This window comes from Diplotaxodon limnothrissa, linkage group LG4 (genome assembly GCF_057381915.1).
Source record: "Diplotaxodon limnothrissa isolate DT_005_m linkage group LG4, D_limnothrissa_male_GT1.1, whole genome shotgun sequence".
Lineage (NCBI taxonomy): Eukaryota > Metazoa > Chordata > Actinopteri > Cichliformes > Cichlidae > Diplotaxodon > Diplotaxodon limnothrissa.
In genome coordinates, this window is record NC_140599.1 from 6,333,452 (window position 1) to 6,350,687 (window position 17,236).

The 17,236-nt window shown below is 41.9% G+C and overlaps 1 protein-coding gene across 2 annotated transcripts in view; it reads left to right on the plus strand.

The window, feature by feature from the left end:
• Positions 1-1,795: 1,795 nt before the first annotated feature.
• The window catches only part of igf2bp1 (insulin-like growth factor 2 mRNA binding protein 1), a 41,529-nt gene continuing 26,088 nt past the window's right edge, over positions 1,796-17,236 (plus strand). For both annotated transcript variants that reach the window (XM_085352029.1, XM_085352028.1), the window contains exons 1-2: positions 1,796-1,970; positions 3,106-3,166. In XM_085352029.1, coding sequence (XP_085208155.1) covers positions 1,796-1,970; positions 3,106-3,166 — 236 coding nt within the window. The remainder of the gene's footprint in view (positions 1,971-3,105; positions 3,167-17,236) is intronic.

The following is a 17,236-nucleotide window of genomic DNA, read 5'->3' on the forward strand; positions in this document are numbered from 1 at the left end:
CATTTTGTGAGTGGAAGCCATTTTCTAACCAAAGCAAGCTTCACCAGAGTGCCACGTATCCCCCCGGGCGTGTGCAGTATGGCTAAAAAGTCCAAACCTCGTGCACAGAGAAAAGGGGACCCTTTAAAAGCCAAGACCAAGCCCGTCAAAATTAGAAAACCATGAGACGAGACTGGCACAACCTGGAGAGAAGGGAGCCGATATCCACAGCCAAACTCCAGCGTGATGAGTGAGTGAGTGGGGGAGAGGCAGGCCTGCATCACGCACTGCCTCCATTTTGAGGAGACATCCACCCAGAGGGGCGCGCAGTGTGCGTGTGAAGCGTAGCGAGCGACTTCGCCATGGTATTACTTCCTGTGTGCGCCTCACACCGAGAAATGTGCAGAAATTGCTGGAGAAGAGGCTAGCGCGCCATGTTCCCGCTGTACTTTAACTCTGGGTATCGCCTGTTGGGAGCCATGACCTCACAGGGAAACTACAACACACAGTAAAGTGTTTAAAGCGAGACGAACTACGAGAGTGTGCCTGGTTGTAATGCATCGACGCCATAGCTGACACATTGTTCCAGTTGGTGGGGAAAAGGACCCTGGCGACGACGTATGAAAACGAGGACATGGGTTTCCTACCATCTTACTACAGCACACTTGTGGCCCCTAAAACAAAATGGAGGCCCCGTCCCGCTGTTTGACAGCCACCATGGGTTCACCATAGGTCATTTATGTAACGTCACGAAGACAACTTCTTTAACTTTAGCACAAATCATACCCATCCAGAGGGCGGGAACAGCAACAACAGGGGTGGGGGTGCTACGCAGTAGAATGAGCGGGCGGTGCCTTGTTATTTAAATGTAAAACGGCTATGGCCACCGAGGCCTTCCACTAGACTGAAGGGTGGAGGAAATACCCCCCAACAAAATAAATACCAACAAAGTAGACGCTCACACGCTATCAGCTTTTAGCTGCAATTCTCCATATTCGCCCGTATTAAGCGCGGGTGTCTACATGTACATCGTGATGCATACCCCCCACCGCTCAGGAAAACACGCAAACTGTACTGTTGTCCACTACTGTACAGCACGGAATTGGGAGTCTCGGCTTCTGTTACCATGAAGGCGCACATACGCACACGCGCTCATCTGGTGAAAACCCTGGGATAAGAGGGGGATGCCCCCTCCCTTCCGCCTTGCTTACCTACTCCAACTACACCACGTGGTTTCCTCTCTCACACAAAAAAAACGTGAATTGGAGTCGACGAGGGGCGGCGTCACCCCTCTGCCGGCAGCAGGCGGATCGCCGAAAGAGGGAAGGATAGAAAACTAGAGAGAGAGGCGGAGAGAGAGAGGAAAACATTTCTCCCGATCTGATCCCGCCATAGTTTTTCCCACTCTTCTGCCATAGACCCATCATCAGACCCAGTCCAACCCACCTCCTCCACAGCGCGATAGAGGCTATAGGCTGCTGCTTTATTCGTCTGTTGGGGCCGGCTGCAAGTCAGGGGGTTTCATTTCTTCTCCTGCTCCACTTATTCAACTGGATTTACAGCAATATTCAACGTTACCACCTGATTCTACTTTTTTACATTTTTTTTTATTTGAATTTGTCATCGTGAATTCAAATTTATTTCGTACTTTTGTCCTCTAGCGTGATTTACACTTTCTGTTTGAGTGGCAAGTGTGACAATATCTTGTTGCGCTATTAGCACATTCAGCAGAAACTTTTTGCTGGCTCCAATCTTTAGTTATTCTGGGCTTTGTTTTTTTTTTTCTTTTTTTGGGCTCGGGAAAACAATTTCCACAATGCACAAGCTATACATTGGGAATCTAGGCGAAAGCGTGACTGCCGAGGACTTAGGAAAAACCTTTGACGAACACAAGATCCCATACACCGGACAGTTTCTAATGAAAACCGGCTATGCGTTTGTGGATTGTCCGGACGATCACTGGGCCATGAAGGCTATCGAGACATTTTCTGGTGAGTTAAGGTGGACTACAAGTCACCAAAAAAAGCCTTCTCTTATTTCCACCTTTAATTTCATTCATTCTATATATAGGGAAGCCGTAGACGCCGGCGCACAGCCCCGGTTGCATGCTCACCTTCAGCGGTGTATCCCAGTTTTATTATCCGTTCGCCTCCCGAGGCTCCACGCGAGATTAAATAAATACATAAATTCCTGAAATTATTTTATTGGTGTTAGAATAAGGAATATTAGTGTGTGGAAAGCTACACACCCACGGGAGCCATTCAACTTTTGCAGGAGGGGGGGGCGCACGTAGTGTAAAGCTATACTGTAAAACACAGCCATTGGTGAAGCTTTCCTTGATATCGTTGTAATTTATCAAAGGAGATTCTAACAGTACTGTGCTAATTATGACACGTGCATTTCAAGCTAATGCGTGCTTCTGGTAGGCGTTTTAATATCTTGCACCCCTGAGCACTGGATAGAGTAGCCTACTCTCTTGTGATATAGGATGAAGCCTTGCTGCTTCCCCTCCCCCTTTAAGCCGGGAGTCCACTATGACAAAGGCAGAAACAAATAAATTAGCCCTTACCAAACCTGGCCTCAGACCAACCCAGAATTTACACAAACCTACCCTGCTATGGTACAGCTCGCTTTCCTGCGTGGCGACAGCTCTGTGGCCCATTTCTCATGGTTCCCTACACATGTAACGTGAGGAGGCAAGGTCGCCATGCCAGTCAGCTCCCTCTGATCCTTCCTGAACCCTCACCAAACTCTCCAAACAACCCTCTCACACTACAACCATGTGGGCTTTGAAACCTTTTAACTGCCACTCAGAGTTAAACTGATAAACGTATAGTTATCGCTTGGCATTTCTGAGGGATTCAAGCAGACGGAAAGTGACGTGATGTACACTATTCACTTGCTCCCCGACTTTAGGGCATGTTTTGAGCACTTTCAACATAACTGCTTCTTAGTACTTTTCACGAGTGCTTGGAAGATCACCAGGTTTAATTGGAAATAAGTGAACCGCAAGGCAACCCACACTGTGTTCCCTGAATACAGTAGATTCCCTTCGTAGGCCTTTGCAGCTAGTACACAGTTAGCATTTAGCCACACTTTGTTCTGAACCAGTTTTCCTTTTTTCAGGTAAAGTGGAACTTCATGGGAAACGTATTGAGGTCGAACACTCCGTCCCCAAGAAGCAAAGGTACATTGAGCACTTGTATCACCCCTCCCCCTCCTTTCTCAAAAAGAAAAGGGGAAAAAACCTTTCATGTGTTGCATCACCTTATGTGGGTCTTTCTCTCATGGGGTAATAAGTGAAAACAACGACTTCACTGAATGATTTGCTATTAGTGGGACACAGATTTCGGCCCTTGCGCCCACTTGACGTTAGAAGCCATTGTGAGGCTAGCAGTGGCTAGCTTGGCTGTGTTTGTTGGTGTGGCAGTGTAGCGTGGACCCTCAACTTTGTCGGCCATTGCTGTGGAGCTGAACTGTGACAGCTTTAGCTAGGTGCCTGCCGTTCTGTGCAGTGTGGTTGGATTTTTACTCGTCCTTTTAAAATGCTGCTGTGTTTTTAGAGTGAGCTCAACAAGCACGTAGATATAGGTTCTTCGTAAAGTCGCAGTGTTGATGTGAGCACGTCCTGTGGTTTACTATATGCTCTAGGCCCAGCCTTTTATGTAATTACTCTTTCCTTACACTACAGCCACTACACAATTTCTTTAACACGATTTTAAAAATGCACTGGCACATATGTATTTTATAAATGTATAGTGGTGTGGTTTCACGTGTTGGACAACCTTTCAGTGCTTTAACGTGTGCATGGATAATATTCGCTTTTTGCTTTTATTAAAACTCTTCGGTTTAACGTTCACACTCTGAAAACAAATCAGTTTTTAATGATGCTGTGAGTTGTGACGGAAATGCGGTGTGTTGATTATTTTATTTCGTTTATAGGTTTCTTTTAGAATGTATTTGACGAGGAAATTGTAATTTAATGGAGCTGTTATTTTATTTTTTTAGTTAAATTAATAACACGTCTTTCCAATTAAAACACAGCTGTGCTGTTTAGTAATTGTAGTATTTCTTTTAAATATATAATGCTCGTTTTAACCCAGAATAGGTGCTGGGTGTGAATATTTCACATTTAAATACCTTTTGCTTCACGCCAACTCGGACACATTTATGTGGCAGCCTGATAGTGTACCTGTAGCTGTGGCTTCTTTGTAATTGGGTGAGTGTCAATGAAATTTCTGCGGTTCAGTAGTAGCTCTAACTGGTGTCCATTGTGCTCATTTGACCTGCTTCATACAAACAGCACTATGCAATTCTCTTATAGCCCATCATTTATGCCCGTAACCTTTGGCACAGATACGAGTTGAGCACAGTTCTCCATGTTCCGCCATTTGGCCACATGTGTGCGTATGTATATGTGTGTGCGTATTCACCATGAGCCAAAATGGCCAGGAAATGTAGAAGATTCCACCCCATTTCCACACTTGTTGCCTTTTAATAAATGCTACGATTTGGCGTAATCACTCTTCGTGGGATTTTGTATGAAAAAGGCCGAATATTTCAAACTGAGCTGGCTTTTGGGGCGCCCGCCCTGCGCCACGAAAGCAGAGTAAAAACGTTGCAACATGGCTGTGGCACACACATCCCAGCAGCGTGGTCTTTGTGTGGATGAGTGGGGCCGAGTGTGGTCACTTATTGCCAAACTCGCCTTACACACGGAGCTAACATGGCTGTAATGCCTTCAGGTGTCTTAGCGGGTGCGTGAAGAGTCCCAGATCTTGACTGTGATCACCTTAAAGAGCCATAATAAAGGTGATTTGTGAGTGGGTGGGTGCGGGGGTACCGTGGGACGAGCTTGTGGCCCTTCGTGGCTTCACAACACGTGGTGCGTCCACGCAAAGAGGAGTTGCACCACGTCAGGCATGGGGGGCAAAATGGCGAAGCCTTGAATGAAGCAGCCACTGTACAGATTGCTCCTTATTCTTTTTTTTCCACAGTGTGTCACTTTGGGTCTCGTCAGCGCCCGGGTCGCCCCGTGGCCTACATCACGTGTTCCAGTGTGTGTGTGTGCTTTTCTTTTAAATTTAAGTAAATTTTAAAAAATTAGAAAAATATTAACATGACGGAAAACTGTGAAATTTGTGGAAGCCCTTTCTTAAAATGGCTGTTCGTGTAGTCCGTCAGCCAGAGCTAAATTATCCAAATTATGTCGCAAAATGATCGCGTTTAAATATTTATGCAAAACATCTGCTCATCTCCAGCATACAAGCGTGTGCGAGCTGTTTGAGCAAACGCTGATTTTACGAAATTATTTTGTAAATGTTTAAAATCCTCCAGTTGTCAAACAAAGACTGTGGGGCAACGAATCAGGCGTTTTCTGGCGACGTGCGCATTTGGGCAAAAACACTCAAAATAATAGATTCCAGCATATATTTTATTTTTATCTACTTTCACTCAATAAGCTGCTTGTTTTGATACCGTTTTGAATGTTTCTCATTTATTGTGATTCTAACGTGGAAGTAAAAGGTTTCGGGGGTGCTCGCGTTTCTACACGTGTTTAAAAGAAAGTTGCCAGAGTACATACGTTTAAACGTCTTAAAACTGCTCTCCTGCAGTTGCTTCTGAACCTCAAGGAGGGTGTGTGTGTGTTTGTGTGGGAGTGGCGGCTGTTCTGAAGGAACAAGCCCTTTGGGCTATTTGAAGGAGGTGGGGTGGGGGTGTCAGTCCCTTAACTAAAAGAATGAAGGTTCAATTCCTTCTTTATATTCCACAAGTCTCAGTGCAGGGGGCGCTGGCCCTGCCTGTCCTGACCTCTGACCGTGTTTTGAACGGTACCTTTTGCGTTTGTATGTATGGACGTTAAAGATGGACGAGTTGTAAGTTTCAGAGAGAGCTGTTTGGTTACTGTGTAAGGCTGCAGAGGGTTTGGCAAGGTGGAAAGCTGGGGTTGTATAGCTACAGGAAGAGGAGAGGGGAGAGAAGGGAGGGGAGTTTTTGTGTGTGTGTGGGTTCTCAGAGAGAACAAGCCTCCCTCTTTGGAGAGGGGAAATGTATAGAACGCTTGCTGTTGGCGTGAAGAAAATCAGTGGTGACGCCCACCAAAAATCCCGTTAAACCCAGTTGAAATATAAATGGCATGGGTAGGTGTGTGTGTGTTTTTTTTCCATCTGTTACCCATGCTCTGCAAAATTCTGTTGCAGCAACCTGGCACTTAAAAAAAAAAAAGTCTTGTTGGATGTCACAGGTAAAACGAGAGCTGCTACAGATTATAGGCTAGCTTATTTATTGTGTTTCTTTTGCGTTTTTTAAAGTCTTTGAAGTCTTGTAATAATTGTCTTACACTGATTCTACAAGAGATGTAGTCAAACAAAATATTAAAATTAGCCTTTGATTTTAGGTGCATTCCTGCAAAGTTCACATTTTTTATTACACTCCCTCTAAACATTCGCACGGGCAACTTGCAGAATATCAGTATCAACTGGTATTAGCCCCGCTGTCTGACATCAGGAAATATAATGGTATTTACAGACGCCATTGGCCAATACTTAGTTGTTGGGTCAGTATTATGCAAACAATTGTACTTTAAAACAGATCGATTATTTATTTATTTTCCACTGAAGACTTTTTCTTCCTTGCACTAAAACTATAAACAACAAACAAAGCAAAAAGAAAAAAAGTTGGAATTTTGAATAAACATAATTCACCCATAATTAGTGTGTGGCTAAAAACCATTATAATAATAATTATTATTCCCACTTTGTAGTATCTTTGTATGTCCTTGCTTCTAGAGGCAGGGTTTAGTGTCTGATTCTGGTATGCTGTGACCTTTGGCACCAAAATGTTATCTTTAGCGTTCAGTGTGCTAGGATTTGCACCCCGCCTTCACCGCGACATGAGGCTATTATGCACAGCACACCAAAATTTTGTAATTTCATAATTGTGGGAATTAATTCCAGTCTCCTTTGAGTCTCGACTCATTTTTCCATTTGTATCCAAAAAGGAAATGATGATGTTGGCTCCTTTCAAAACAGGAGAAATTGCATTGGAGGCTGCAACCTGTTCTACTTTCTTCATGCATTAGTCTTCATGTGTTACAGCTTCCTGTTTGCATTTCCTTCAAAAGGAAAAAAATGCATGGAATCCTGAAAATACTGCTGCACGTGAAGCATGCCAGCATATCTGCTGTCATTGTTTCACTGTTTAGGAATCTTTTTTTTAAATAATAATAATAATTATTAATTTTCACTGAAAACCTCTAAAAGAGAAAAAGATTCCTGCGACTCATAGACTGACTGATAGATCACGTCCAAATAACATCACAGTGTTAGCAGTTAAATGGCTGGGAACATCCTCTGAAATACTGATATCCTTCCATTTTTCTTATGAAAGTGGCTTCAAAAGCTAAATGTCATTTCCTCCCTTTCTGTAATGGTGTTACACATTTTGTATTGGCTTTTTTTTCTTTTTAGCAGCTGAGTGAAGTTACTGTACATGTTGTGTCCCCCCACTTTTTTTCCCTTTTAATGGATGCAACAGCTATATTCTAGATATTTTAGGCACCATTTGTTTGTCCATTCTTGTAATTGAGTTTGACGTATATAAAATCATCTCCACAACAAGCTTGGCTGTAAATGCTTTTGTAATAAACCTGCTATCTGGTTTAATGGGGCACTGTTTAGCATGCAGTGTCCAAGTCAGAAGACGAGGAAGTGGTTTTAGATTTGACCCCCCCCAAACCCAAAAAACAAACAAACAAACAAAAAAAAATCTTAACACTTTCCCACTTGAGTTGTTGTTTTTTTTCTCTGAGGTGGACAAAACAGTTTCCATGATCAAAACTGCCCTTCTACTTCTGACGAGTCTAAGAGGTCTGTCAAAGTTTGTGCATCATTAGGTGATGTTGTCTTCATCGCATTAGTGAATCCCAAACTCCCTGGCTTGTAACGTTTAAACATCCCCCTCCCTGGCCACTGTGTCAGGTCTTCTGGGGAGATGTTAAGACCAAAGTCAGAATGTCCTGAGTCTGCCCCAGACATCTAACGTTCAAGCCACCGTAATTAGATGCCTGAACTACCTTAACTGGCTCTTTCTGCTGTGGATGAGCAATCGCTCTACTATGAGCCCCTCCCAAGTGACAGCACTCATAACAATCTCTAATGGGCCCATTTCACTCAAGTTTTGCTGCACGCTAAAAGTGATGTCACATCCGGTAGTGCTCGCTGCATTTTGGCATCATGTTGGCTGGTTGTGCAGTCCTCAGTTTTTTTGAAGACATGAGTGGTTGATCATGTGACCATCATTTTAGGGGGAAATGTTGCAACAGTTTGAAAAGAGGCGATTTTCTGTGGAAAAACTTTTTTGTCTGAGTGTTGACATCTGTTTGGAAAATACTGCAGGACTAGTACTCATGCCCTCAGCACTGGTATAAATGTTATGGAGCTATGGTGACGTCACCGTTTGCGTGCAACACGACCAGTCCAGTGAGCGTTGTGGGCTCATTAGGATGAATCTGGACTTCCCTTGGAGGAAGTTAATTTTTGCCATTGTATGCATTATCTTGGTGACTACCCACAGCCTGTGGCCATAATCCACAGTTTCTCCATGACGCTGGTGTCTTCACCACAACAGACTGGTACAGCCTCTCCTGCAGACACCAGTCTGTCCATCAATTTTCTGTCTTACTCTTTCCCCACTCATGAACACGACCCTGAGATACCCAAGCTCGACCTCGAGGAAGCAAGTTGTTCTGAACCCAGAGCGCACAATCTATCCTTTTCTGGCTCAGAACCATGGCCTCAGACTTTGTCCCACCTGCTTCTAAAGTTTGAATCTCTTGGTGAAGCTAACATGTAGTGGTGTGAAAAAGCTTTCGCCAAAGCTGGAATTTTTGGTATGTTGCAGATCACTGCTCTGCTGCATAACTGAAGCGGATTTGAGCTTCTGTGCACAATCTGACTTCTGGATGTTCTCCTTTAGGATTTTCTGATAGAGAGCAGAATTCATGGTTCCATCAATTACTACAAGTCATCCAGCTCCTGAAAGCAGCAAAACAGTCATAGTCTTCATGCTTCCACCACCATGTTTGACTGTTACGTTTGTATGAAGTGCTGTATTGGTTTTATGCCAGAAGTAACAGGACACTTTTTGACATTTCTTAGCCTACTTCACCTGCCAGACAGGTTCTATTTAAGCAGTTCCTAAATTTAACAAGTTGTATTTCCAGTAGTCTGAATAAATCTTAAGCAGGCCTTTCCCCATCGAGAGGTGATGACTGTGTAAAACATCTCAATTTTATTCTCCCAAAATTATTCAGAATGTCTGGATGGCCCAAGTTTACCAGTTTGCTCCACAGTGTTTAATCTCTGGTCATTTGTAGCCTCGTAGGTAAATTTGCTAAACCAGCCAGTATTCTCTTCTCCTTAAATAAACGAATGGTTTGTCCAGCATTTGGATCAATAAGGTACATGAATGCAAATGTTATATTTTCTACATGATTGTAACAAAATTGTATGGGCAGTGAATGGAGTACAGAGAAGGAATCAATTAGTGACATTTTATAACTCCATTAGCATCCAAAAATGTGTGTTATGAGTTTGTAAACTACCGGTAAGCCCAGAAAATCCTGTATACGTGATGAGGCTGTAGGTTTTGTACCACAGTTAAACTCTGTTCATAAAAAGCAGTGTTTAAAATATCAGATGCCTGAATATCTGCTGACAAAGCTTTGTTGGAATAAAGATCTTGTTTATCAGTGAACACTATGCTATCGAAACATTCAAGTTTTTTAGCAGATTTCTTTGTTTTTTCTTAGCTATGAAATGTATGCAGTGTGTGTAAATCTTTGCTCTGTTTTTCACCTCTGTGTAATTTCCCTTGCTGAAGCTTTGTGCCTTTTCCCCCATGTAAAGTGTGCCGCAGCTTTAAATGCACCCAAACGATCATGCATGTGAGGAGCTGGATGTGTGTGGCTAGCACTTTCACACAGCAGTACACAGAGCTGAAGGAGAGAGGCGAGCTATGGTTTTATTTCCTCCTCTCTCATGGCTGGCAAAGGAGGAGGGGACAAGTGGGCGGAGGGAGCAAGAGGGGTGCGACCAATCGTCTGGTAGCAGCACTGTGCCTCGCTCACCCACATGCATGCTCTGACTTTATACTTTATCCTCGCTCTCTGCTCTCTCTGCTCGCTCTCTGCTCAGCGTGTTCATGGTCTCATTGTGCTGTTTTGGTTACTCTCTGGTACAGTGTGCTCGTTTCGCCCTCTTGTTTTTTGCCGTGATCCCCGAACCATTTCAGCCCCGTCTGCACAAGAGCTGAGACCGGGTAAGGGAACGAGGAGCAGACAGACAAACCAAAAGGATCCAGAGAGAGTCACAGGAAGGAGGATGAATGTGGTTTAAATTTTGATGTCAGCTGAACTGCATTGCTCGGGGATGTTGGACAAACAGTTTTGAGGGATAGCTCAGTTGTAATCTGATTAGACAGGCTGCTGCTCTGCAGTGGTTGATGCACTGAGAGGTAAACCGTGCATTCAAACTAAAAGAATAGCTGTGGATAATTTTGAGACGGCATGAACAGATTCCTCAACTCAACTGCAGCTACGTGAAGGCAGATGAAGGACAGCATTTGTCTATGCCAGTTACAACTTCGCAGAAACAAGAATAATCCTTTTACTGTTCTAACTGGCATTCATCAGCAGAGATAATGTCCCACATACTTGTGTAATTCATTTTTTTCCTGCAATAGAGACAATCTGCTCCTGAAATGCAAATTATTGAAGCTACAGTTAAAAAAACAAAAACAAAACATTCCGCTTGGCAGCAACAGTCTTAACGTACATCAGTACTACAATTCCTACCACTATACTACTACTAGTAATTTGCCGTCTTACTCAAATGGAAGCTTGCAGTATAAACAATTTTCCGTTTGCTGATTAAGTCGGATGTAATTTCACAGAGCTGCTGTTGTGTGCGTCTAGTGCAGTCTGTACTCTTCTATGAAAAGTATTCCAGCATCCAGACTGGGTGTATTGTGGAAGTTTATTTTCGGCTGTGTTCTGTATTTCATTAGTTTTGCAGTGAGAATAGCAAAACATTAATGAAGGTATTTAGTCATTGAGGGTCACTGTAGTCGCACAGAAGCACACAAAGAGCTGCTCTTTGTTTTTCTTTCAGGTAAAAATGTTTTGGTGATGCTCATTAAGTTTAGGTTTTGCTCACTGCATTGAAATAATAGGAACTACAGTGAAGTCAGTTTCCTATAAAGTAATGGAATTAAACTGATCTGTTTTTGTGAAAATCTAACCACTTATTATGAAAGCTAACCATGAATAAAAATGTGCTTTATTTTAACTTGAATTAGTGCATAAATGATCCAATCAGACAACGTAAAATCATTTTGCAGTGTGTGATATGACTGTGATATTTGAGTTCTTGCAGTAACTGGTTTCACTTGGTCTACATTTTTGGACCAAACTGGTGTCGTATATATTCATGCTGAGTCTTCCTATCTGTGTGAAAGCTTTGTTTCAAATGGGTGTTTGTGTTGCCGGAACTATTTAATGGTTTTATCCCGTTTAGTTATTATTTCTGTCAGCATACATGTAGAAATGGTGTTTTGTGCAAAGTATTTCGATTTCAAATATTTTACTCTGTAAAAACAAACTGTACTGATCCAACTATTAAAAGGTTAATTTCTACAGGCACAAGTCTGTGATATGAACTGGTCTGTTTCCTGGCCCATGACTGCTTAAAATCTTCTGTGGAGCATTGTCAGATTTTTGCTGTTTGTTTCTAAATCCAAATGTAACAAAAGGAAAGAAGCAGCATTAGCAGTGTTATCTGAGCAGCCTGGGCAATAGAAATGGTTACATGTGAGCTTAAGTGAAATTTAAAGATGTAAGAATGCATTTTCCTCTACTTTCTTATTTTGAAAGGCAAAAACAAAGAAACTTAGCTAACCACTGGTTCTTCATTTCTAAGTCTATAAAAGAGAGAAAAGACATTAAAACTTAAAGAACAATATTAATGTAGAATGTAATTACAAAGGTCCAAGCCAAAATAAGGTGAGGAGAGGGTGTAAAAATGAAGGGATGAGGACAGTGGAGGCACGCGTGTAATGTAGGTGAAGGGGTAAATGAGATCTGTCTCTTTAAGAAGACCCCCACCTACCCCCTCCACCCCATCTTTCTGATTGTTTCTTCTGTCTGGTTCAAACCATCTGTCCTCTCCCTACATTAGTTGGTGCACACACATTCAAGGGGTGGGGGGAAGAAGGAGTGATCAAGAAAAGAAGACAACGAAAGTAGGAAAGGGAGGAGGGTTGTTGGGGCCAGGGGTCGGGTGTGCATGGTGGATGGGGCCCCTCATGTTTACGTGTGTGTGTGTGTGTGTGTGTGTGTGTGTGTGTGCGTGCGTGCATGTACCTGAGTCCTGCCTCACTTGCACACAGTAATGCCATTAAATAGGACAGATTTTTTCCCCCCCCCCATTCTTAGTCACTTGCTTTTTTCAGTTTTTCTAAAAAACTAAAACGTGCACATTTAAGCCCACACTTTGGTCGAACGGGTACTGAAGTTGTATGAACTGCACCTATTATTCCTCCAATATGTTAGTGCTGTATATTGCATATGATTACAATTGTGCTCTATTTATAAAATAAAGGAAGAAAAGAGTAAACTATTTAAACCATTTCACAAAGATTTAGAAATAATTGTCTGCAATAAAATCAATAAACTGAAAACTAAAACAGAAAAGTCAAGTTAAATAGAGAGAATGCAATTCTGCCACAAGATTGGTACATCTAGTCTGTAGTTGTTAAAAATGTTGTATTTATTCTCTTTAAAGGATTTTTACAGCACTGTAAAGAATTGCTTAAATTGTACTATGGCCCGTTATTGACTGACAATATTGTCAATGTGTTTTTTAACCTTTTTTCATTTTTATTTCTTATATGACATATATATATATTTAGAAGCTGACTGCTTAGGCTGAAAAGCTAAAGCTAAGCTAAAACTTTACCAACTAGTAAAAACAAGCCACAAAACCAGTGCTAACCAAATATAACACATGCTTTTATTACAGATAACGCGTTTCTTTAGCAAAGCAGAAGCTTCCCTGCAAATATTGGCTAGCCAGGTTGCTAAAGCATTTGTTCTATACATCAAGTGGTAATCTGTGTTTCTTGGTGTTTCTCAGCTTTTGGTTGAATGTGGAAGCACTAAAATAATGTTTTACAGGATGTAAGTCACTGTCATGTATTTTGAGCTGGTGTTTTCACCCCAATCATTTCAGGGTGTTACAAAGCTCAGTCAGCATTAACCCTGACAGCAGACAGTTACACAAATAAAAATACAACACCACAGAGAACATAGTTCAAAAATGCTGTAAAATTGCAAAAAATCCTACACGTTGGAATTGATTTATAACATTTAAATACAAAAACTGGTTTAATTTTATAATTTTTTGCATAAAACAATCGGAGCCACATTCATTTTAAATAGGAACTGTGATTTCAAGGGGAGCCGTAGCATGAGATCAGTTATCTGCAAAGGCGAATGACACTTTCATGTATTTCTAACAGGTCAGAAATGGAGGTCTTCCTTCGTGCTTATGCAAGGAAACTGAACTGCATTGATTGCAGACATTTTCCTTCAGCTCCTCCACTTCCGCTTCTGTTTTCCGAGAACAACAGGCCTCTTGTATAAACAGTCAGACAAAGAGCACAAAGCTTCACTTAATCTCCCGACCAAAGCGGATTTTACGTAAACCAACGAGTAGAAATCCATAACTTTACAGCACAGTTTGGATGCTTTTAGTTTTATAGAATACGTACATCAAACCTCTACGAGGAAAAAAACTAAACTTAAAAAAAAACAAACCCCTCCTTCAAGTAAAAATTTTAAACAATTACCCAGCTGCTGTAAAATGAGGTGTTGAGAATGGTGACCTAATCTGAATCAAACTGAATCTTTCTTACTATTTCCTTAACTTATTAATTTTTTTAAGTTAATGAATTTTTAATAGCTTTTTATGACCTTTTACAAACTTGAGCTCCTCACCAACAGGCGACAAAACCCCCGTTCCTGAAGAGGATGAAAACGTGTCTGTGTTTGCGTGCGTGTCTGTCAGATGGAGCCGAGGGAGCTGGGGCCCAACGCCGTTGCCCGCTAGATCTGAATTCTTGAAATTTTTGTCCGACAGGACACACGTTTGTGGACAGGAGGCATCAGCCTTGATGCAATTTGTCTTTATCTTTTGCTTTTTTTGTAGGGGGCATTTTATTTCTTTAGAATTGGGCAAATAGTCTCAAACATTATCACAACACAGCATTATATCCAGTGACACAACATAAGAGAACCATCACGTTCAGTGTAACTAGCAAGTGCTCCAGCAGCGCTCGGTGGAGTCATTTATTTACATTTGGGTCGTACATCACCACCTACTAGCATCTCCTCCTTTGTAGCCGGGTTGTACTTTAATGTGTTTCTGCCTCTGGTGAAACGTGCTTGTTGCTTCCATCTTTAGGATCAGTTTTCCTACACATTTTGCAAAATGCAGTGCTTCCTGGGAGGTGTTTGAAGTAGCTCCCTTTTAGGTACTAAATCGTCAGTGGCTGACATGAAGCTTTCAGACATGCCCAGGCTTTTCTCGCTGATCTGCACTAGGGAGCATAAAAGCACGCTGTTGCTATAGCAGCAATATCACTATCACACTTTTATATCATGAAAAAATGATGACAGAGGTCAGTAATTTGCACCAGAGGTACACTTCAACTGTGAGAGACAGAATGTGAAAAAAAAATCCATGAATCCACATGGTAGGATTTGTAAAGAATTTATTCGTAAATCAGGGTGGAAAATAAGTATTTGGTCAATAACAAAAATACAACTCAATACTTTGTAACATAACCTTTGTTGGCAATAACAGAGGTCAAACGTTTACTATAGGTCTTTACCAGGTTTGCACACACAATAGCTGGTATTTTGGCCCATTCCTCCATGCAGATCTTCTCGAGAGCAGTGATGTTTTGGGGCTGTCGCCGAGCAACACGGACTTTCAACTCCCGCCACAGATTTTCTATGGGGTTGAGGTCTGGAGACTGGCTAGGCCACTCCAGGACTTTCAAATGCTTCTTACGGAGCCACTCCTTTGTTGCCCGGGCGGTGTGTTTTGGATCATTGTCATGTTGGAAGACCCAGCCTCGTTTCATCTTCAAAGATCTCACTGATGGAAGGAGGTTTTGGCTCAAAATCTCACGATACATGGCCCCATTCATTCTGTCCTTAACACGGATCAGTCGTCCTGTCCCCTTGGCAGAAAAACAGCCCCATAGCATGATGTTTCCACCCCCATGCTTCACAGTAGGTATGGTGTTCTTGGGATGCAACTCGGTATTCTTCTTCCTCCAAACACGACGAGTTGAGTTTATACCAAAAAGTTCTACTTTGGTTTCATCTGACCACATGACATTCTCCCAATCCTCTGCTGTATCATCCATGTGCTCTCTGGCAAACTTCAGACGGGCCTGGACATGCACTGGCTTCAGCAGCGGAACACGTCTGGCACTGCGGGATTTGATTCCCTGCCGTTGTAGTGTGTTACTGATGGTGACCTTTGTTACTTTGGTCCCAGCTCTCTGCAGGTCATTCACCAGGTCCCCCCGTGTGGTTCTGGGATCTTTGCTCACCGTTCTCATGATCATTTTGACCCCACGGGATGAGATCTTGCGTGGAGCCCCAGATCGAGGGAGATTATCAGTGGTCTTGTATGTCTTCCATTTTCTGATGATTGCTCCCACAGTTGATTTTTTTCACACCAAGCTGCTTGCCTATTGTAGATTCACTCTTCCCAGTCTGGTGCAGGTCTACAATACTTTTCCTGGTGTCCTTCGAAAGCTCTTTGGTCTTGGCCATGGCGGAGTTTGGAGTCTGACTGTTTGAGGCTGTGGACAGGTGTCTTTTATACAGATGATGAGTTCAAACAGGTGCCATTCATACAGGTAACGAGTGGGGGACAGAAAAGCTTCTTACAGAAGACGTTACAGGTCTGTGAGAGCCAGAGATTTTCCTTGTTTGAGGTGACCAAATACTTATTTTCCACCCTGATTTACGAATAAATTCTTTACAAATCCTACCATGTGGATTCATGGATTTTTTTTTTTCACATTCTGTCTCTCACAGTTGAAGTGTACCTCTGGTGCAAATTACTGACCTCTGTCATCATTTTAAGTGGGGGAACTTGCACAATCGGTGGCTGACTAAATACTTTTTTGCCCCACTGTATACCGGTACTATTTTGAATGATATGATAGCCTTTCCTATGTGATGCAAATAACTGTATTAGAAAGACTGAAACAGTAAATTAGACCTGGTGTGTTTTAATTGGAACCCTGCTCATGCTGAAAGGGTTTAATTTCATTTATTTTTAGTCTAATTTGTCTAGAAAAGTTTGCAGCCACAGTGTTTTGGAAAGCAAAATAGTGATGTAGAAACTAATTTTTAAAAAAACATGCTAATGATATAAAACATTCAGTTAAATTGCAGATTTTCTTTTAAGTATCACAATTTCCACAATTCATCATTTAAGCAATACATCTGTTAGATCCTGCAATTCCCATAATGCAGCTGAACAGAGTTGTCATTAAGAGGTCACAGAAGACATTTCACTGCTGTTTTCACGGGCTAGTAGTACTAGTAGCGGCATGTCAAATAATCATTATGTAAAATGGGCCTTGCCTATTTAATAAACATATCTGTAAGAACACACATGAGAGTGAGTAGTTTAGAGTCTTGTGTCTGCAGACCCTCAAGAAATTCAGTGTATAAATATTAAAATGAGAATTTAAAATGTCAAGAAAGTGAAGATCTACTGATTAATAATCAGAGGACTGGGACAAATACACGCATTTGTCCCCAGTCCTCTGATTATTAATTTAATAAGATTGTTGCGAAGTGTTAAACACTTCTCAGTGTCTTGTAGTGATGGGGTTTCCCTTGGTGGTGTCGGTGGGGGAACCAATCAGAACATTTACACCACTTTTCCATAATGAAACTCGTGAGCTCCATAATTCAGGAATTATGTGATTTTGGGTTTTCTATTTTTTTTTTTTTCTCAACCTTTGATAGAAGACTAAACTTGATGTGTGGTCTGCTCTGTTTTTTTTTTTTTTTTTCCTCTCCTTCTTCTTCTTTTTAAATATTCTTTGGACATTTTGGCCTTTATTTGATAGTAGAGCAGTGAAGATGTGGAATACAGGCAGC